The following is a 23,817-nucleotide window of genomic DNA, read 5'->3' on the forward strand; positions in this document are numbered from 1 at the left end:
GCCTGTCCGGTCTATCTTTAGGAAATGAGGTAGAGCTGTATTTATTTGCACTGTTATACACGTTCATGTTTTGTGTTTGATAGATTGAGACAAATATTTTAAAATCATATAGTAATGAGTGATAGGGTCTACCTGCTTAAATAGGTCACTATTTTCAGACTTGCAATTAAGAACCTTTGTTATAAAAACATAAGATATTTGGTAATATTTGTAAACATAAAGATTTACAAGATTAGAAATGTTGATAAACCATTGATTCATGTTTGTGTGTGATAATGAGTCATTTCACAACAATAAATAAAGATATCAACAGTTAAATCATACACATATTTTGACTCTGAAAGAAAAACAGAAACTGGTGTAATTAAAATTCATAACAGTTTTAGAAACATGTTCGGATACGTAGTGCTATTGACAATTATATGCTTTACTTTTCGGGGCTCTGGTCTATCGCAAGAAGGAAAAGCTGAACATTATGACATCTTACAGAATATTAATAGAGTAGCCAGCATGGTTAAATCTATTAATAAATCTCCGAAGAGTTTTGCGATGTTTACGAAAACTGCAGCTAAATTATCAACTGCTGGAAATATTTTCAACTATGTTAATTCAGGACATGACATGACAACTTATAAACGTGATGACTTTGTTGCAGATAATGTGACAGACGTTCCATTAAACAGTACAACAGAATCTATAGAAACGACAGTATCACCTACACCAACAATATCAGAGCTTTGTTTGAACCATTCACAACTCGTTTCAGAGGCGTTACAAAGGCAAGATTACTGGGCGATGAGAAGTAAGGATCTGGAATAATATTTGTGTTGCTTTAGGGACATATTCTGCAATTTATTTTAATTTCATTTCTTAGTAAAACAAATCAATGCTAAATACTGGTAAATCAAAATATTTAAAAACTAAAACTTGATTTCCCCATTCTATTGTATGTAAATCGTTTGATTTTCTTGCTTACTGCCGAATAAGGTCAAAAATATGATAACCATACAAAGTGTTTGCTCCATGTCATTTAATTATACATTCAAACTGTAAAAAGAGAAGGTATCTTTAACATATAGGAAGGGAGATGATATCACAGGACGAGTATCTATAAATAGGATACTTTGAATTATGATATAAAAAATGAGGGAAAATAAACCTATCGGTGAAGATCTAAAACAAGAGGGAGAACATACCAAAATCCGGTATTCCGAAAAAGTTAAAGAAGTTATTATTGGACAATGACATGAAAATAAGGAATGTTATACAACTATACAATTATATCTTTTAAAAGGGCAGGAGAAGGGGCAATTGCTTTTATGTTTCATAATGTAATTAAACTTAATTTTGCAGTGGTGGACGCTGCAGGTAAGCCGTCTTCCAACATTTTAAGCGGCGGATTAATGTGGTTAGGCAGCTATGATGAGTGTTTAGAAATAAAAGTTGTAGCAGACTACAATAACATCACATATAGATTTGATGGACAGTATTGTAAAGTATATATTGTGCCTCAAGGTGAACTCAGTAAAGTATTGCCTGTAAGTTTTAAGTATGTAATTAGATATATTTGAAAAGGGGATATGGTTGTTTTGTTGGTTGTTCTAGAACAAAACTTACCAATGATACTATAAGCTGCATCGGCAGCACTTTTCTTATTTTTATAGGGGTAAATTCAATGTAAAACCTTTCATTTCAATTAATTTCTTAGACGTTTGAAAGTGTAAGCTTTCAAATAATATTTATTAAAAAACAAATGTAACCCCATCCTTAACAATGGCTTTTTTTACAAAATTGTAAATTCGCACTAAATTCCGACAACGTCCTCATCACGTTCCAACCCGGTATAAAAACACTTTAAGAGTATTCAACATTTTCAAACTTAGTTTGATCCATTTAAATTCTTTAATAGAAAATTGTATCTACCAATCATTGCAGCGCATGTCTATAATTTTATATTGAAATCCCTTAGAATGAAAGCGGTCCCTGATGTCTTATATTTATTTATTGAATATGCCCCTACAACCAATCAATAATATTCGTCATATAGCAATTGAAAGGTCAAATATTTGTGGACGAATAATGGCATAACATTGTGTCAAATGTTTCTGAAGCCCATACACGTTTGAAACGTGTTTCAAATAGTTTGGAAATTCATGTTCCTAACAATAATAATAATAGATAAAAATATATGGGATGTCCATTCAGTTCATGCACAGCAAAAAACAATCGCGGAAACAACTCGTATTGCTGTCTTTTATCTCAAAGATTTATAGTGAGACTTCACCACAAAGCATACAAAAAAAACCCACTCACCTCACGGAACTGTTTGCAAATAATTATTTGGATAGACTTTGTAACACCAACTAACATAATAATAGTTAATTTCATCAACAAGTGCTGACTTCTTGATTGATGATTTTTAAATCTTTAATTATATCAGGCAGCATATATTATATTTTGAATTAGATGTCCGTGTCGTTCATATATACCTCATCTCAGTTCCTTACTGCTATGCATAAGTGTCTCACTAGGGAACATTGATTCATGGTTACTATCACTTGGTAAACAAAATATCTGAAAGACATTCTGTATGAGTAAAAAATTGTATGTATCAAAAGAATTAAAAACTGATTTAAAGTATTGTGTGATAGCTCATGTTTGTATGAATGATAATACTTTTCAGGCCCAATCAGTTATAGAGATAAGAGTATGTGTACCAGATAGCTGTAGTTGTATTAGCTCATGTTTAAGGTCTTTCCTCTCCGCGAGGAAAGACCTTATTGTTTTTCGCATGTTTTTTTTTTTTTTTTTTTTTTTTTCATCCAGCATTTGTTTGACATGGCCTCCCCTCGTTTCTATTGGAGTTATCAAACCCAAATATGGACCATCGGTAGACCTCATTATGAAGTATTACCAGATGAGGCTGTGTAGGATTTCATCATCCCCTTTAGAAGTTATCTCCCTTTTATTGATTTTTTTCAACATGGCCCCCCTCGTTGTTTTTGAAGATATCATGATCTTATTTGGACAATAGGTACATCTCATAATGATGTATTACCATATGAGGCTGCATAGAATTTCATCATCCCCTTTGAGAGTTATTTCCCCTTGAAACAATTTCTTTCCTTTGCTCATTTCTCAAAAAATGTTAGAGATAGAATCGATTTGAAAACGGCAACATGTACAGGAACAGATGGCAATGTTAATGAACATATACAATCATTTTGTTATTAACCCTTATAAGGAGTTATTACCCTTGAAAAATTGTATACAATTTTAGAAAAAATCTATTTCGAGAACAGGAAGTCGTAGAGACTTGGGACCTTCACCAATAATCTTTAATTCATGTGACCTTCAATATGCACCCAAAGTCAAAGGTCACAAAGTGCAAAAAAAAATTACGCTGCAATTTCAAGCTTACATATTAGGAAAACGATAAGACTTTGCTGCCTACATATAGCGTATAAAATGTTCCTCTCGACGAACTCTACATTTTATATAATAAGCCCAAAAATGTCCGACCGTCTGTTCAAAAGTTACAACGGGGTGATTCTTAAAAGTATAGTATTTTGTGTATATCTTTTTAAAGGTAACAGATGTCAACCTACTCTAAACTGAAAAGATGATCAGTAATTCAAGACCTTCAATTTGAGGTCAATGTCAGGTCATGATGAAATTTCACCTTGACCTTCACATTATACTATGACCTTGACCTTGTGATATTTGAAAGGTCAAGTGGTCTTGAGTTGAATGGTGATAATCCCATGTATCTACGACTTCCGGTTCTCAAGTTTGGTATTGCATCATATATTTGATGATTAATTGTGACCTTGGTGAACATTGAAATTGTCCCAATTCTTTTTCTATAATGTTGTCCTTTAACTGTAGATCATTTATCATTTAACAGATTTGAGATATCTATTGTCGTTTTAGAGGTAATGCAGTTTGAAGTTTTTCGAGCGGAGGCATGTATTTCTAAATCATCAAGAGCTTACCACTTAAAATGTATTAGAAATTGAAGAGGTTGACATAGTTATATGTTTGACCAAATACCAAAAACATTCCATGGAAAAAAACACCAAAAAAAAAAGTCAATTTGAAATTTTCAAGTTTTGCATTGACTTTGTAAGTTTCATAACTTCTATTTATATAGTTGATATTGCATCATTATTTGCACTTTGTCAAATGGGGTCATCTGATATATCAAATTGAAGGTCTTAATAAACTCTACTTAAAAATGAAAATTTAAAACCCCCTTTTCATCCCAGAGGGAAGGGTGGGGTCATTTAGTGCAAACATTGAAATTTCTCAGATGGTAAGGTTGTCGCATATCAAATGAAAGAACATAAAGCGTACATTTCAAATTTCAAATTGACGTCTCCCAAAAATGGGTTAGATGGGGTCATTGAGTGCAAAAAATAAATGTTCTTTTAAGGTAGGGTTGTTGTATATCAAATGAAAGGTCATGATGTGTAAATTTGAAATATCAAATTCCCAACCTCCAAAAATTAGTTGGATAGGGTTATTAAGTGCAAAAAATAAACTTTCTAGAACATGGCGTTGTCGCATATCAAATGAAAGCTCATATACTCTGTTTCATATATTATAATTCCGATCTCAAAAATGTAGGCGGATAAGGTCATTAAGTGTAAAAAGCGAAAAGTTACAGAAGGTATGCTTGTCGTTTATCAAACGAAAGGTCGTTCAAAGTACAATACGAAAACATCACTTTTACAGGAAAGACCTTTCAATTGTTTTACAAACAATTGAGATACTAGTTTTTTAATGTTTCTACTTTCAGTCTCAATCAGTTATACAGTTAGAAGTATGTGTACCAGATAGCTCATGTTTCTACTTTTCAGGATCAATCAGTTATACTGTTCGGAGTATGTGAACCAGATAGCTGTAGTTGTATTAGCTAATGTTTGTATGACTGTTTATACATTTCAGGCTGAATCAGTTATACAGCTAGGAGTATGTATACCAGATAGCTGTAGTTGTATTAGCTAATGTTTGTATGAATGTTTCTACTTTTCAGGCTCAATCAGTTACTAGTATACTGTTAGGAGTATGTGTACCAGATAGTTGTAGTTGTATGAGCTCATGTTTGTATGAATGTTTATACATTTCAGGCTCAATCAGTTATACAGTTAGGAGTATGTGTACCAGATAGCTGTAGTTGTATTAGCTCATGTTTGTATGAATGTTTATACATTCATTTCAGGCTCAATCAGTTATACAGTTAGGAGTATGTGTACCAGATAGCTGTAGTTGTATTAGCTCATGTTTGTATGAATGTTTCTACTTTTCAGGCTCAATCAGTTATACAGTTAGGCGTATGCGTACCAGATAGCTGTAGTGCTACAGATACATGGCTCCTCGTCAATAATGGTAATACATTTATCTTTACAAATCAAATCCTAAGTGGATAATCGTAATAATTATTGGAATACATCTGTTTGTATTTTAACCTAAAATCACATAACTTTATTGTGAATGGCATTTTAAAAATTGCAAAACATGAGTAGCATGCTTTATTTTGTTAACGTTTATAATAAAATTAACGGTACCAATTTTCTTGTACCAGATGCGCATTTCGACAATACATGTCTCTTCAGTGATGCTCGTTGCCAAAATATTTGAAATCCAAAGCTTATATAAAAGATGAAGAGCTATAATCCAAAAGTTTAAAAAATTAGAGCCAAATCCGTAAAAGGAATCATAGCTTTGCTTGAGGGAGATACATTCATTTAAAAATGATTGGTCTGTGTAACACTGTTTACAAATTTAAGAAAAAACAAACGTGAATTGCATCATTTATGAAACTGTCATGATAATTGAAGGAACAACCTTAGATTCTTTTCTAAATTATCTACAGAAAAAAAAATTAAAACAGATATTATTTGTTTTTTTCCACATATTGTTTAGTATATAAAGATGTTCTAAGTTGGATCATGCTACGTCTTATCCCTTTCGTTCTGTTTATTACAAATAAAATTTATTCATATTTAACCTTTCCATTTTTAAATTAATATTCCAAACGTAACAAAATACAATACAATCCATTAGTAATTTGCTACTTAAAACAATTCAAGGCAAAAAAAACCCAATTCGATATGCCGCTATTGATCAATAAAGAACTTATCAAGTTACTAAATATCGGTGAAGGCTTAATAAAGGCAACACCAGTATACTGCTGTTCAAAATTCATAAATCCATAGAGAAAAAAATAAACCCGGGTAGTAAAACTGATGGAAACGTATCAAATATAAGAGAACTACAACACAACAGAGACACAACACCGAAATGTAACACACACAGAAACGAACTGTAATGTAAAAATGGCCATTTCCCTGACTTGGTACAGGGCATTTTATGAAAGTTGTTCGGTTAAATCTGGTTTTGTGGCATCCCAAACCTCCCACTTTAAGTGTTAATTATAACGGTGAAATGACATTACACGACATGGTTACAATAAATAAATAGATAGATGGTAGAAAATATAAGATAGAGAAACAAACAAATAATAGCCATCAAAAGTTAACAGGTAAAAAATATTTTTATACGCCAGACGCGAGTTACATCCACACAAAACTATGCTCAGATGTAAATAGCTTGGAACCCATAACAACTTATCGACAAACTGATAGCTTCATTTGATATCTGCTTGAATCAAAACAGCTTGAATGCAAGCCATAGGACTGGTTCAACGAAAATTTTATCTGATATCTGTCTTAATCAAAACAGCTTAAAAGCAAGCTATAGGTTCATGGAAAATTTCATCTGATATTTGCCTGAATCAAAACAGCTTGAATGCAAGCTATAGGGTCATGGAAAATTTCATCTGATATCTGCCTGAATCTAAAACAGCTTGAAGGCAAGCTATAGGGTCATGTGAAATTTCACCTGATATCTGCCTTAATCAAAACAGCTTGAAGACAAGCTATAGGTTTATGTGTAATTACATCTAAGTCAAATAGTTTAGAAACAAGCTATAGCGTAATGTGTAATTATATCTGATCCGCCTGACTAAAAACAGTTTAAATATAAGCTTTAACGTAATCTGTTGAAGGTAAGTGTCAACTATCTACATCAGAGTATGTTATATATGTTATCAAAAGTACCAGGATTATAATTGTATATGCCAGACGCGCGTTTCGTCTAAATAAGACTCATCAGTGACAATCAGATCAAAATAGTTAAAAGGCCAAATAAATACAAAGTTGAGGAGCATTGAGGATCCAAAATTCCAAAAAGTTGTGCCAAATACGGCTAAGGTAATCTACTCTTGGGGTAAGAAAATCCTTAGTTTTTCGAAAAACTCATAGTTTTGTAAACAGAAAATTTATAAAATGACCATATAATTGATATTCATGTCAACGTCGAAGTGCTGACTACTGGGCTGGTGATACCCTCAGGGACGAAAAGTCCACCAGCAGTGGCATCGACCCAGTGGTGAAAATAGTTATCAAAAGTACCAGGATTTTGTTTTTATACGCCAACCGCGCGTTTCGTCTTAATAAGTGACGCTCAGATCAAAATAGTTAAAAGGCCAAATAAATACAAAGTTGAAGAGCATTGAGGATCCAAAACTCCAAAAATGTGCCTGGATATGACAGTTGTTGTCCATTCATTTTTATGTGTTTAAACTTTTGAATCTGACATTTAATCCGTTTTGAATTTTCCTCGGAGTTCAGTATTTTGGTGGTTTTCCTCTTTACTATGCTATAGGTTCAAATATATCATCACTAAAAATAAACAAATTCTTCAAAAAGAACTTTAAATGGTTTAAAATGTATGCACGATAAACAAGATACCTCCCAACAAGCACGTTTTTCCATACCGTTTTGAGTGATTATACTATAGGATTTTCATCAAATCTTGTCTGTTTTCTATGAAGCATTATTAGACTTTGTGAAAAAATTTTTGGAAACTGTGCAACGAACGGTCTCACTGCTAGATACTTTTAGTAATTGTTTACTAATAGGAACATGTTGTATTGTTATCTAGTTTTACCTTCCATTTCTGATGGTGCACTTGTGGCATGGCCTGGTGAATGCGTAGAACCAGATCAACCATTCGATACTAGAGCAATAGTCGTTCTGTGAGTAAATAGTATTAACACACGTTTACATTTAAGAATTGAATGCTTCTTTTTGTAAATTTATTGGGGTGTAAAAGCGTTGACCGAAGTACATTTTGTATGAAGCGCGGAAGCGCTTCATTCTAAAAATGTACGCACGGTCAACGCTTTTACAACCCTATAAAGTGATTTTTTAGCTAGGATTATAAAAACACGATTTTCATGAAGTTAAGTTTTTAAATTCACCTGTGCACTTTATTGTGGGACCTCGTGTCATCATGAATGAAATGTTATTGTCTCGTGCAACTGCTTACGGAATAACATGTGATGTGCAATTAGCCAATCAGAATAACGTATTATAATGAAACATACATCTAATGTAATTATTTAGAAATGATATGGTGTATGCTACAATAAACGACAACCGAACACAACATATAATAAACACATTGTTACATAAGCTAAATACAATAATTAATAGCTCATTCACTACATCTACTTATTATGTAAAAAATAATTTAATCGATAATTTAATATACAACTATTCCATAACAATATTTTATGCGCTGAAGTTAAGAACTTCTGCACAGTTCTCCACGTTTTTGACGTTGTGCTATCATGTTCCTTTTTGGTCGTATAACTCTTGATTTGATTAGGTAGTTTGCATTTTATGCTCTTTTCTTTTTACATTTTTTACATCCCTGGTGCTGGTGGGTTCAGAGGTGCGATTCGGAGGCAAGAGATTTTACAGTGTTGTTTTCATTTTATCAGCCCTTGAATTTATAACAACTATCAAGTATAAAATAATGTTTTTCTTACCGACTTTGTTAGATTTTGTATGTCTGTTTGTATCTTGAAGTCCAACGTGCTGTGTATATGTGGTGTATGTTCTCTGCTACTGTATCAACATTATTGTTGGTTTTACCTAGAATACATGTTTTGCTTGCTATATATACAACCATTAAGTCCACAATTTTAATTGAAAATGATTGTACCAATTCAGGTATATGACAGTTGTTTTCCATTCAAACGTTTAAAGGACCTCGGCTCCTGTAAGGGATAAATACTAGGACTAATGCATTACTCGCCTATGTTTAGTACTTCGAATCCCGTTAGATGCCGATGCACTCGACTTCAATCTTACTTGAGAATAATTTCCAGTTTTCTTTTCGAAAATCGATGTTCCCTCTCTGCACTCAGGTTTCCTCCTTGGATCTTGTAATTTTTTATAGACCTCAAATTTTTAAGTGGGGTAGAATTCGCGTTTATGCTCCTTTACCCAACACAGAAAACGTAGTAAAAGTCATCAGTTTTTTTGTCAAACATCACACCATTTCAAAATCTTATCATTCAGTTTCTTTTAACTCATTGTAAAACGTTATCAATTTTTTCTATTGTACAGAGTTTTACAGTGGTTACTTTTCAAACTAATTATGAATTTGCCTTTTTTTTCTGTCAAATACATTTGATGGTGTTTTTTTGGTATAATAAGTACAAAATGTGCATAGTTGTAATATTACAAATATAACGAAGCATCCAAATGAATAACCCATTGCTCCTTTTTTAGGGTTATTCTTTCAATATTTCTGGCATTAATAACAATTGGAACTGCTTATGATGTTATTATCATACAATGGCCACGATGGAAAGAGACCAAAACCATTTCTGAAACTAGTGAAGAGATTGCAGTAGAGGTAGACGAAAAGGCGCCATTAATAGACAATCAGAAGAACAAAATAACCGAAAACCAGCCAGGTTAATAAATAACATGTCCTTTTCTTTTAGTATAAAAGGCAACCAGACACGTTCACATATCTAAGTTGCCACTTAACTCTCATAAATATATATGCGCGTTAAGACAATACTGACGTCATGAATGAGAGTTTACTCCCATTGACCGAACACATAACGCTCGGTTATACAAATGAGCGACATACATTAGCAATATAAAAGTTCTAGGGTAATTTTAACTAATTGTTTCACCTTTAAACCCATTTGTTTTCATTACTTTACGTTGATTTATCTATTCTTAAATAAAATTGAGAAAGGAAATGGGGAATGTGTCAAAGCGACAACAAGCCGACCATAGAGTAGGCAATTTTTTACCAGATTGGAACGTAGACAGGCAGCTGTCGCCTTGATTAAAGCATAAAAAACTTCTGTTATCTATTCTAACAAACCTCATCGACGCAGCCCTATCCAAATCAAGAAACACGAAGGAAAGTACTGACAAATCGAGAGGTGTCGCCAGAGTTAGCGTTTCCTTCTATTCCTTCATCACCCGTCATTAATATTAAGACTCAGTCTAGATTTGAGAAAAATGAAATAGGTCACAATCTGAATATACGCTTCTATGACGACTATGGAATGTAAAGAGTAAAACAAACTTTTTTTTCAAATATATGTATTTCTTTCAATATTTGCTGATCAGGGTTGATTGGAAATCTGTTGTTAGCCTTTTCTGTCTATACAAATGGAGCTAAACTATTGAATACAACGCAAAATAAAGACATACTGACATGCATAAATGGAATAAGATTTCTGTCCATGACGTGGGTCATCCTTGGACATACATATACAATGCCTTTACAGATGTCGGGTATGTAATATTGTTTATTTTAAGGCACGATTATATATGTAACTTATAAAAAGCATCAAAGTAAACAAACAATTACAATACCTTTAAAGGGAAATCAATGTATATGCCTCAAATCAATAAGTCTTAAAATAAAGCCTCCAAAATCTTTGTTTCTTTTTTGGTTGGAAAATAAAGAGAGAGAATTACTGATATAATTCTGAGATCATAAGTTAACCAAAACACCATGAAGAATGAACACGCAACATTATAAATACAAAATAACACAGAAATCAAAAGACTGTACAACTCAAACACCACCCAAACCATGGTTGACCTCATGTGCTACAAACAAGTATGTATGTAGTCCATGTAATACAGGCAGCACCCGTCGTGCTCATTATACAAGTACAAATCCGGTGAAAGGTCTCATTCGATGGTTGCACAACCGAGAAAAAGAGTACGGGTTATGGACATTTGTGACAAAAATTTAAATGTAGGCGTGGTCATCCTTGACACTGATACATACACCATGTACACAGGTACGCATTTATTAGACAGAAACCTAGCAATACATGGACAGGTGTCTAAACAGTTGTGAAAAATTAAAACAGAATATTCAATCTAAATATCTTAGAAAAAAGTAAACACATAAATAAACTTCAAGAAAAATTCAAAACGGAAAGTCACTAATCAAATGCGAGACTCAAATGCAGGCATTTGTTTATGTAGGAAATAATGGATTGAACCTGGTTTTATATCTAGCTACACCTCTTACTTGTATGACAGTCGTAAAGGTCTATTATTGGACTTAATAGGTTATAATGTCATAAATAGGAGTACAGCAGTCAACATTGTTTTATAATCTATAAAAACAAATAAATATGTACCAAAGAAGCAAAAAAGGCATTTAGACAAAGCATATTAAAAAAAAATGAAAGACAAGTGTACAAAAAATACCATAACATGATAACACAATATTACAACTACATATAAAGATCCGAAACCAAATACCTTCTGAAGCGCTGATATACAGGAAAGTAAAGCTTTAAAAATCTGTCTATTGTATGAAGTTATATTCAGACATTGCAAACGATGTCAGAACATGCATCACTTATGTTCACTAAATTGTTCTCTGAACTGTTGATACTTTTAGAGATTATCTTTTTTATTAATGAGTTTTTATAAGCTTTTGTTCATTATTGAAGGCAAATCAGTTATCTACATTTGTCGTTAATCATCTATAACTTTAAAATGATCCCGAGTAAAAAAGAGAAGAAACTTCAAATGGACAATCAAAATTCTAAAGATACTGTCAAAATCATGCAAAACCAAAAATACGGCGATTAGGTCTACGAGAAAAAAATTCAGATTAATTAAGTAGTACATCGCATAAAAAGACTTGTCTCTAAAATCGTAAGCAGATCCTGCTTCATACTTACATTACGGTATCTTTTTTGTAAATTCATTTAAAACAGACATATTAATAAGATCATGACAAAACAGCAAGTCATAGTGTGGCATTGTTTCAATTTTGTAGAAGTGTACAAACATAAGGTTGACAGTCTTGCAGACATTGTTATTTAAGTGCATACTAGAATCTTATTGCTGATATGTTTTATTTGCCCAAGTTTCAATTTGTTTTACGGATAAAATTACTAAAGGATTTTTTCAGAATAGTAATTTATTTTAATAGACAACCTGATGTCTTTCTTCCCTAAGATGTTAAAACGGTGGACATTTGGAGCAATAGCTAATGCTACAGTATCTGTAGACACATTTTTTACTCTCAGGTAAACAAAATATTTTGACAAATGGAATCCGTCTCATTATATTTTTTTTTTATATTCATTTTTTTTTAAAACGTTAACCTTATGTAGTTTCCAATATTCTATATACAATAGATATCTATGTAGATTAGCTTAAAAGGATAGATAGGTAAATGTGATTTAAACATAACTGCGCTTTTCAATAAGGTAGCAGAATTGGATGAATCATCTTGTAACTCTTTTAATATAACGAAGGTATTTTTGTTTTCGTAGCGATTTACCTATATGTATATGCGACTGTTTTTTGTTTTAATAAAGTTGGTTTAGCAAATAAATGTTAAACAAAAGTCCTTTTTAATCAAAGCAAGATATTTTTAGCTCAAAATGATGTTTGTACGGAATCAGTTAATAGATATTTAGAATATCCATGTCCTACATATAGCAAGTCGAAATATCAATAGTTATTCATTCGAAAAATTTAAACAAAAATGGGTTGAATTCTTTATTTTAGCATGTGGACAGCTAATAACTGATTAAAGTAGATAATATTTATAATGACTGGGTTTTATTTCAGTGGCTGTTTATTAACATACTTGGTGATGAAGGAGTTAAAGAAGAAAAATGGACGACTCAATTGGGGAATGTTTTATTTTCATCGATTTTGGAGGTGAATACTAAAAAATCTAACAGTTATGTTGTTGTGTTATTTTAAAAATATCGAGGCATCCCTACATGTTAATGAGTTTGAATTTCACTTTCTCTCGAATATATCTTTTTGGTTGTAACTAAAAACAATATTGATACCTTTTTCTCAGGCCGTTCTTATTTTATTTCAAACTAGTATCAGTTTTTATTTAATTTATTGTTTTCATATGAGCGATTATGTCTGTTAATCTGCCTCAATGAATTATACAATTGCATGTCCATGCACGACATGAAGTTGGGACAGTGTTATTGGATGTATTGAGTTTATTTGTTTTGGTCTTAGGCGAGATTCATGTTGACGGCCGGTCGTGGATACTTTCTGGGAAAAATAATTACAAAAATCTGTTTTAGATTTGGAATTCGTCAAGTCTAGATTCCGTCTCTATTTGCAAAGTCTGTATTTTGACTTGGTTAGTGTTGATACGGGTTTTGAATTAGATATGACTAATGTTTACCTCACATCTAGTTTGATCTATATGGAAAACCAGTTCGTTTAAGACAATTCAAAACATTATGAGAATTTACTGTAACAGTTATGTTCATTTTACAAAAATTGAAACAACTGTTCAATACTTTCTTTAGACTTACTCCTCCATACATGTTGGTATTGATGGTATACGTGTCTCTGTTCCATTATACTGGTAGTGGCCCAAACTGGTCTAAAGATGGACCTGAGAAGAACCACTGTGAGAAAGCGTGGTATTACAATCTACTTTATATAAACAACTTCTTCGACGACAAAGAAAACCAGGTCTATTTCAAATATTATTATTTTATTTGAAGAACATCTTCTAAGCATGAATATATAAAAGGAAATTCAAATAAATTTCAAGTATTAAATTAATGAATTTATTAAATATAACTAAATGAGTGAATTGTACTGTAGAAGAAATAAAAGCAAACACATCGTGTACTACAAAACATACTTTTCATGTAGATGGCAAGCCATGTGTGTGTATTGATTTAGATACAAATCAGATGAGTTATTTTTATCGAAACATTAAGAAAAACAACAATGCGTATTGAGTGTATGTCCTGTGTATACAAAAGAACAATTATTAAATTAGGAGGAAGTACCAAAAGGGCAACTAAAACTCCTATGTAGAGTTGAAACCACAAAACATAACGTCATAAGTATTCTTTATTCTATAACGGCGACGGAAAAAAGCTACGATTAAAAATAATCAATTATGGATATAAAATAATAATTGGATGCCGCAATGTCTATGAAAAGGTTCAGAGTTAGGAATGATGTTAAAAGCAGAATAATTATCATTAAAAACCCATATCCATTCGAAGATGAACAAATGAAATTAATACTACATAAGTGTTGTGGTCAACAGCATAACTGTGCCGGTGTCTCAATATGAACTCTTTATGTTAGGATTAAAGAGTTTGTCTTGTATACGGGTTTTCAAATCGAAATATTGTCAATTAGTTTTTCGAAAATAAAAAGGAAGAGGGACTGGAATTCTAACTTGTTTTCTTTAGGAAACATGAAATCTATTGCTATTTCTTTCATATCAGTGTATGGTGTGGTCTTGGTATTTGGCCTGTGATATGCAGTTCTTTGTATTAAGTCCATTGATTATACTTCCACTATATTTGTAAGTATTCAAGTATTAAGGTATACAATTCGACTTTTCAACCAGGTAAACACGGTTGTAAAAGATACAACATGTCAACCCTGTAAGTATTAAGGTATACAATTCGACTTTTAAACCAGGTAAACACGGTTGTAAAAGATACAACATGTCAACCTTGTAAGTATTAAGGAATACAATACAAACCATGTTAGTTGAAATGTATACAAAACAACATTTCAACCATGTAAGTTTAAAGGAATACAGTACAACATTTTAACCATGTAAGTTGAAAGGTATACAATACAACATTTCAACCATGTAAGTTTAAAGTTATACAATACAACATTTCAAACATGTAAGTAATGTTGTTTAATATACACCTTATCAACCCTATATACCGGTACTTTTCAATCCGAAATTCATGTAATTAGTTTTGATGTAATATGTGTTATTGTGATCGGAATTTTGTCAAATATCTTATCGTTTGTAGTTGTAAATCTTAATTTTTTTTCTGTTGTATTCGTGTGTTATGGTAAAGATAATAAATGATCCAGTTTATTTATTAGATTTTAGTTTGGTTTAACTAAATTTATACGATATATTTGGTTTACAGTTTGACATAGCTAGACAATAAATTAATTATTTTATAACTACCACAATTTGATATTTTTAAATTAGTATTGTAATTTTCATTTTTATTAATAAATGTTATAACATTACAAACCTAATCTTGAATTCTATCCCAATTCTATCTTTTTTTTGAAAATTTTGATAAATTCAAATGTGACGTCACTTAAATTTGTGCGTTTATCGATTCGGCTAACGCGGCTGTTAATTTGTATATGCTGGTTTAGGTTATTTGTCTATCCATTTGAATTTTGTAGTTAGTAACGGTTTTTATCATTTATATATATTATATAGTCATTTCTCTGTCTTATATGCACTCCCATTTATTTGTATAGTAGTCCTATCATCTAATGGTGTCATGTTAATGTTATATTAACCATTACCATAAAAGCGGGAGGTTTGGCATGCCACAAACCCAGGTTCAACCACCATTTTATGTTTATTAAAATGTCCTGTACCAAGTCAGGAAAATGGCCATTGTTATATTATAGTTTGTTTCTGTGTATGTTACATTTTAATGTTGTGATTCTGTTGTGTCGTAATTCTCCTCTCATATTTGATGTGTTTCCCTCAGTTTTAGTTTGTAACCAGATCTCAATCAATTTATGAATTTTGAACATCGGTATACTACTATGTACACATTGATATATAGTCACATAGGTTAAGAAAGTGATTCGAATATATTTTCATCCCAAATGTAATCTTGATTGTCGCTTCGAACGCGTCAACGTTCGCCTTCATTTGTATCGGAGTTTTACAGGGGATTATGATTGTGTGAAGGTAATTCATCAAATTATGTAAGTGCATTGATGTGATCATTTTCTTAAAATTGACCTTGAATGAAACTCACATCATTCAAACCACTTAGAATGTTCTACCCAAGTCATAAACTTGGCAAAAAAAATCAGTTTATGCGAAAGCCATTTGTGAAACTAACACATATGGGACAAACGCGTTGTGTATATCAAGTTACAAACTTCGAAACTATAAAAACTATCTTCTATGTTCTTTCGAGTATCTATGTGTTTTTTTAATAATATTAAATTGTGTATTTCATTTACATACAAGATTGTTGAATTATTTCAGTTTTCCTATCGTTGGCTTTGGGATTATGATGGCATTTCTACTAGGAACATGGATAGCTACTGGTGTAATTTCTTCACATTTTGACATCCCATCATCTTCGTTTAATGGGTATGAATTTCATGATATGAACGCTATTGTATATAATTTCTTTTCCCGATATAATGCACATTTTTGCTCTGCTCTCCTTTTTCTGTTATTTTACAAATGAAATTTCTTGTCACTTTTTCCCAGTAGGAATAATTAAAAGGATAAGCGTCATCCATTAACCCGATATCAACGAAACGGATCATGGAATCGATATCAACGATACAGATGACGTAATCAAACTGAATAATTAAAATGTGATGACTATTGAGTTTGCATTTATCGTACCGAAATTGATAATTAATAATTTAATAAGACTCATCAGACTTAGTGACGCTTAGATTTAAATAGTTAGATTGATAATATACATAATAATATGATTCATATGTTGACTTACAGCTAGAAAGTAACTATGATACTCATTTAGTAAAATTCACTTTACGAATAAGGCACATATTTTTACAAGAACTGTTCATTTGTTTAAGCAGTAGCTAACACATTCGCAAATCGTCTTCCTTTTCAGTGTCTTTAAAAGTAGATTTATGTACTAAAAGAATATTTTAAATGTATAATTTCGTCATTTCTCGGTGAATCAATAATCATCATCAAGCAAATGAAGATACGGAAAATACCGGTAATTCAATTAACATTGTAATCTTTCTATTCATAATTTGATTTTCTTCCTAGTGGAGGTGAATCCAGAAAAGCGCTTCGGGTGTATAATTTATATAATGTACCTTGTTCTTGCTAACACAGATATTAGTGTTGGATGACTATCTGGCCCCATGGGTATAATCAGCTCAGTAGAAAGAGTGTAAAAGAAAGTGTCACACATAAAAAATTGCAGAATTATTTGCATAACTTTATGAATAAAAGCATTGTAAATAAATTCTGTAATACTGTGTATTTATTGCAGAGGAGACGGTACTGATTCTAATAAGATATACTTGCGATCCTACTGCAGAATGGGTCCATACTTAGTTGGAATGTTTACCGGATATCTGCTGTATAGAACGAAATGTAACATTCGTATGAGCAAGGTATATGTTAGTCTTTGTTTCAAACCTCTGGGGAAATCAAGCATAATTTATTCTACAGTATAGTCTATAACAGATGAACTTATTTACATTTATTCTTACCATAGTATGCATAGTATGCACATAAAACGGAGGTATTGAATCATCTCTATCCCATGTGGTAAAAAACAAATATATATTTCAACTCTTAGCCCTATATTGAATTTTGGTAAGGCTGAAAAAAATACATTTCTAAAGGATGCAATTTAAATCGAATTGAAATTTCAGATTCAATAAACTGACATTAAAAGTCAAAGTCGAGAATGAAGAATTAAATATTTAAGTGGTCATCTCAGAGTGAATGTAAACCACTAATGGTATTGACCTAATGATCAAAGTATGATACCGGTATCAGTTAGTACTAAAAGCCATAATTACAAACTAATGAAGTGTCTTTATCAATCAGCTGGGTTTTCAACAATACATTATATGGAAAAGACTGATTTCCTACATTAATAAGATAAACTAGATGCAACAATTGTTTATCCGTGTTCAAGCTAAGATAACATAAAAATCTAATAAGGAGATAAACATAAAAGTAAAAATGGAAGTAAGCACACGAATGACAAAAGATACAGAACCATGTGCGTCGATTCCTTAAAAAGAACCTTTGACATGACCATGTATGCTTGCATCATGCACCACATGAAAAAGTTCAATAATAGAATTACTGAACTCTCAGGTAAATTCAAAACAGAAAGACCTTAATCAAAAGGTAAAATAAAAAAATCCAAACCCATCAAACGAATGGATAACAACAATCATATTCCTGACTTGGTACGGGCATTTTCTTATGTAAAAAACTGGAGGACTAAACCTGGTTTTATGGCTAGCTTAATCAAAATATCACTATCGGAAAAAAAATAAAAATGTAACTTAGACTGCAGATAAGACCACTTTTCCGATATTCGAAGATCTGATACGACACAAAACACCGACGCATCGTATCGCCAAACTGATTCGTGATTGCAAGTTTTTAAGTGTCAAATTTAGTCGTTCTTCCTTTTTACTCTGTAAAGGTAGTTTCTGTGTCTGGAATACACACTTGTTCGTATAGTGTGAACATGCTATAGCCTAACGTATAGATCAAGATATGTAAAAGCTATTATTAATTTTGAATTATTTAGCGAAAGAACATCAAGTATATACTGCGGAATCATACATTTTCATGCCTACTAAATTTCAGGAAATGAGTAAAACTTCCCTGTTCGTTGATATGTGATTTCGTTGCTTTGCTATAATAGTATGTATACAAATTGAAAAAAAATGTATTGACGTCCAATTTACAGAGAACATGTACAATCCATGCTTATAAATTCAGCCCTAATTGTATATGCAAGTATAGTTTCATATTCATATTTCATTACCTTGATATTTTATTCAAGTATTTCCTGATATATAAATGATAAGTAGACCAGATGGCATACTTTTTTAACAGCCTCACTTTAAAAATGATTTCAAAAAAGGTTTTAATCTCTTTTAGTTTAACCTACATATATTCAAATTACAACTACATGATAAGCATCATTTTAATACATAACCTATATGACACTTATCCGATTAACCGACTTTCATGTGTTGATTTTGCATTGAACACTATATTTTTGATTGATAAAAATGAGTCATATGATTCAAATGACAATAAATTCCAGTTCAAATGACCTGGACATTTGCAGCAACGATCAACTGTACGAATTATAGCAAAAGACCATCAAAATCATAAGCAACAACAATACAATAAAGAAAAACTACATACTGTTCTTAACTCTGCGAGAGTCAGCGGAACAAACAAAGAGCAACAACAGTATACCGATGTTCAAATAACCCTAACTTGACCCACTAAGAAGTCTCCTGAATAGTTGACTGTATGTTTATTTCGTATACTTAGAATTACTTACTGCATTATAATATAGTAATATGCTTGCAGTATTTGAATTTGCTGGGCTGGGGTGTAGCTACCGGGGTATCTATGGCAGTACTGTACGGATTGTATGATGATATGAACGGTGAACGACTATCTACAGAAATGGCAGCTCTATACAATACAGTCCACAGAACCGTATGGGGTGCGTGTGTAGCATGGGTTATATTTGCCTGTGCAACAGGTTATGGAGGTAATTATATGATTCACAATCAGACTTAGTAATACTATTGAGAAAGTATAAATGTACATAAAACAAGTTGCCATTTCAGTGGTTTTTTTTTAATGGAATGATATAATATTTTGGGAATGTTGGAGGTCATAGTTCGGTCCTTAAGGGAAACATCGAAATTGCAAATTCAACCTTTGGGTGACAAGCTTCTTTTTTTAATCATAAAACTCAATATTTGGGTTGACAAATATTTTTTACCGGATTTCTTATTTAATTGTATAAACTAGCCCATGAATATAAATCACGTGAGCTCCCGATTTGCTGTTCAAGGTGAAGCTTTATCAATGAAACTGGTGGGCTGCATGATTTGAAGTTTTTTGTTGTTCTTTAAGTAAAAAAAAAGGAAAAAATAAGAAATCGTATGTCTTATTTATATCTTTGAATATTGATATTTTATAATATCCAGAAAGAAACTGGTCGTCCCAAATATGGGCCAGAGGTTTCCATTTTTTTTCTATATGGACAGGGCTATGAATTCCTACCGCTACAACCAATTTTTTTGTAAAGACCATGAGACGTCAGAGCAATCTCACACTGATTCAACTCATAGACCGCGCATTTGTTGAATCGTTTACGATCATAAAGGCTGCTGTGAAACATTAACCCTTTATTTCTGGATTTGTTGTGTCATATTATCATGGAAGGGTTTTATACAACTGAGTACAACTAACATTACCTCTTTGTTTCATGATTTGCTAACGTCATATTATAATGGAAAGGTTTTATACAACTGAGTACAACTAACATTACCTCTTTGTTTCAGGATGTGTTAACGTCATAATATCTTGGAAGGGTTTTATACAACTGTGCACAACTAATATTACCTTTTTGTTTCAGGATTTTTTACGTCATAATATCTTGGAAGGGTTTTATACAACTGAGTAGAAATAATATTAGCTCTTTGTTTAATGATTTGTTAAGTCATATTATCATGGAAGGGTTTTATACAACTAAGTAGAACTAACATTACCTCTTTGTTTCAGGATTTGTTAACGTTATTTTATTAAAGAAGGGTTTTATACAACTGTGTAGAACTAACATTACCTCTTTGTTTCAGAATGTGTTAACGTCATATTATCGTGGAAGGGTTTTATACAACTGAGTAGAACTGACATTAGTTCTTTGTTTCAGGATTTGTTCACGTCATATTATCGTGGAAGGGTTTTATACAACTGAGTAGAAACAATATTAGCTCTTTGTTTAATTATTTGTTAAGTCATATTATCATGGAAGGGTTTTATACAACTAAGTAGAACTAACATTACCTCTTTGTTTCAGGATGTGTTAACGTCATATTATCGTGGAAGGGTTTTATACAACTGAGTAGAACTAACATTAACCCTTTGTTTCAGGATTTGTTAACGTCATATTATCATGGAAGGGTTTTATACCCCTAAGCAGACTGACCTACATGGCATACCTTGTACATATTATAATCATGATGCACTATATAATGACATACCAGAGAATGTTTCATTTGACTGACAGTGAATTTGTGAGTTGTTTTCTTTATATTATATCACTGGCACTGCATCGATGTTGGTAAACTAACAGTAATGTGTTTGACATTTTTTGGGGAATACAATAATCTACAAACACACAACTTGTATGTCATAAGCACATGTACCTGAATATTCATACAGATGTCTTAACATAACCGTTGAAATGGCAATCTTAATTTAATTAGATACAAAAGTAAAGTAGAATTAAAGCATTTTGATTGACGAGAAAAAAAAAACATAGTTGGACAATATATAGCTCAATACTAGACATGCTTTCACAGCCAAAAATAGAAACTAATAGTAATTTTGGGGCCCGTTATAGCTTGTTGTTCGGTGTGAGCCAAGGCTCCGTGTTGAAGGCCGTACTTTAACCTATAATGGATTAATTTTTAAATTGTTATTTGGATGGAGAGTTGTCTCATTGGCACTCACACCACATCTACCTATATCTATATAATAGGACACATTTTAATGATAGGCAATTTTGACAAAACAAAAGCAGTGCTAAATTAAGATACACTGACAATAAGCATACACTCACGCACATAACAATAGCAAAAAGTCAGTATATGACAACCATTTAGTGATACTTAAAACCAAACCCTTGTACCTGGATATCAATACGTGGTCTGGATGTTAATAAGTGGTATATAATAAACCTGGGGATCTATAAGTGATTTATCCTGAATCTTGATTGTATATTGTAATAATTGATGAAATTATACCGAGATGAACATTTCAAATTTGTAAAACGTAAATATTTTATATTTTTTTTCTTCAGATTTATCAATTCCTTGGTAATCTAGGTTTGTCCTATATGGCAGCTTTTGTGACATCGATGGCATTTGAATCACCAATGATGGGACTAGAAAGAGTACTCCTTAAGAAAGAAGAACGCAAACGATAAATCGCTGGCATTTGAATCACCAATGATTGGACTAGAAAGTGTACTTCTTAAGAAAGAAGGACGATAATCGAGAACATTTTTGTTTAACTTTTTAAAATCTTCAAAATGAATTAAAAAAATAATTGTGTCCACGTTAAAATATTTTGACTTAAATCCTTGTTCATTGATTAAGGTTGAATATGTCTTAAAATCTTTTTGATTTCGAGATGTCAAAGGATGTCAAAGGGACTGTAAACAGACAATGCTATGACAAAAACAGACAAGAGAATAGTATACAAAACAAAGAAATTCAACAGGAACAAATTCAGCAAAGACTAGCATTTGTTTGGGGCAAACTATAATTAGAGAACGGGATCCGATTTTGGACATTCGGACGGGCAGATAAGGGTGTCACTTCAATTTGGCAGGGGTATAAATAACTAGACATATTTTTTAAACAGTCTCTTGAATAGTGAAGAGGGCAATGAACAGATGTAAGATAGAAACTTTGTAACATAATGCATCTTCATACAAAGAATGAAGCATCCATGTCATCTACTTTCGGGATTATAAAGCTTTATAAAATTGTTTACTTTGTCCACGGCCATCAATTTGTAATCCCTGTCTTGTTCTCTGTCATAGTGAGAGAGCAAAAACACTGAAACTAAATGATTTTGAAGTGTCCTGGAATTAATCTTTATTTCTGGTTGAAACAACAAAGTTTTTCATGTGTTTGTATAATAATCCTGAATCATAACTATATGATTATGCATATAATAATATAATAAAACAAGAGTGCACACGCTGAAATGTCTCGCCTTCCTTACCAATCATTGTTATTATGTTGATAGTCCTAAATGTAAAGCTTTATTACAACTGTCACATAAACTTAACCAAGAAAACTAAACATTGATCAATGAACCATGAAAATGAGGTCAAGGTCAGATGAACCATGTCAGGCAGACATGTACAGCTAAAAATTCTTCCATACAACAAATATAGTTGACCTTTTGCTTATAGTTTAAAAATTGACCAAAACTTAACACTTAGCAATGAACCGTGAAAATGAAGTCAAGGTCAAATAAAACCTGCTCAACTGACAAATAGATCATAAAAAATTTCCATACACCAAATATAGTTGACCTATTGCAATTAGTATTAGAAATAAAGACCAAAACTCAAAAACTGAACTTTGTGACTGACGGACACTTCATAACATAAGGCATCTATATACAAAGAATGAAGCATCCAGGTCTTCCACCTTCTTAAATCTAAAGCTTTAAAGAAGTTAGCTAATGCAGCCCCCAACGCCACTGCCGGATCACTATCCCTATGTCGAGCTTTCTGCATGTAAATTTGCAGGCTCGACAAAAAGGATATCGGTTATCAATCCATGTGACAAAATCTTCTTTTAAATGGTTCATGAAGCTAACACATGAACACAGAAGGGTTGAGCACTATCAAACTATTCGCTTTGAAGATGGCATATTTTTGTTTAAACAAGAATGTGTCCATAGAAAACAGTTGCCCCATCTGCACTATGATTTTCTATATTTATTGAACTGTAAAAATGGGGAAAAACTATTATTTGGCATTCAAGTTAGAAAGATCCTATCATAGGAAATACGTTTTCTAAGTTGCAAGTTGATTAGACTTCAACTTTATCACAAACTACCTTATCCAAA

At 32.0% G+C, this 23,817-nt stretch overlaps 2 protein-coding genes across 2 annotated transcripts; both read left to right on the top strand.

Moving 5' to 3' along the window:
- Positions 1-285: 285 nt before the first annotated feature.
- Positions 286-5,246, top strand: LOC134706026 (uncharacterized). Its single transcript, XM_063564735.1, has 3 exons — positions 286-802; positions 1,354-1,538; positions 5,133-5,246. The coding sequence occupies exons 1-3, from the start codon at positions 391-393 to the stop codon at positions 5,244-5,246; spliced, it is 711 nt and encodes a 236-aa protein (XP_063420805.1). The 5' UTR covers positions 286-390.
- A 2,745-nt stretch (positions 5,247-7,991) lies between these two features.
- LOC134706027 (nose resistant to fluoxetine protein 6-like) lies at positions 7,992-22,335 on the top strand. The gene is made up of 12 exons (XM_063564736.1): positions 7,992-8,104; positions 9,651-9,838; positions 10,515-10,682; positions 12,355-12,451; positions 13,002-13,094; positions 13,715-13,883; positions 14,660-14,739; positions 16,432-16,539; positions 17,432-17,555; positions 19,519-19,705; positions 21,097-21,239; positions 22,028-22,335. Exons 1-12 carry the CDS (start codon positions 7,992-7,994, stop codon positions 22,151-22,153), a joined length of 1,596 nt encoding a protein of 531 aa, XP_063420806.1. The 3' UTR covers positions 22,154-22,335.
- Positions 22,336-23,817: the final 1,482 nt, after the last annotated feature.

This window comes from Mytilus trossulus, chromosome 2, assembly GCF_036588685.1.
Source record: "Mytilus trossulus isolate FHL-02 chromosome 2, PNRI_Mtr1.1.1.hap1, whole genome shotgun sequence".
In the NCBI taxonomy this organism is placed as follows: domain Eukaryota; kingdom Metazoa; phylum Mollusca; class Bivalvia; order Mytilida; family Mytilidae; genus Mytilus; species Mytilus trossulus.

Coding starts and splice junctions, on each gene's coding strand:
- LOC134706027 (XM_063564736.1), top strand. CDS start 7,992: ATGTTGTATTGTTATCTAGTTTTACCTTCCATTTCTGATGGTGCACTT. Junction 13,095..13,714: donor TATTTTCATCGATTTTGGAG/GTGAATACTAAA, acceptor TACTTTCTTTAG/ACTTACTCCTCCATACATGT. Junction 14,740..16,431: donor ATTATACTTCCACTATATTT/GTAAGTATTCAA, acceptor GAATTATTTCAG/TTTTCCTATCGTTGGCTTTG.
- LOC134706026 (XM_063564735.1), top strand. CDS start 391: ATGTTCGGATACGTAGTGCTATTGACAATTATATGCTTTACTTTTCGG. Junction 803..1,353: donor AGATTACTGGGCGATGAGAA/GTAAGGATCTGG, acceptor TTAATTTTGCAG/TGGTGGACGCTGCAGGTAAG. Junction 1,539..5,132: donor AACTCAGTAAAGTATTGCCT/GTAAGTTTTAAG, acceptor TATACATTTCAG/GCTCAATCAGTTATACAGTT.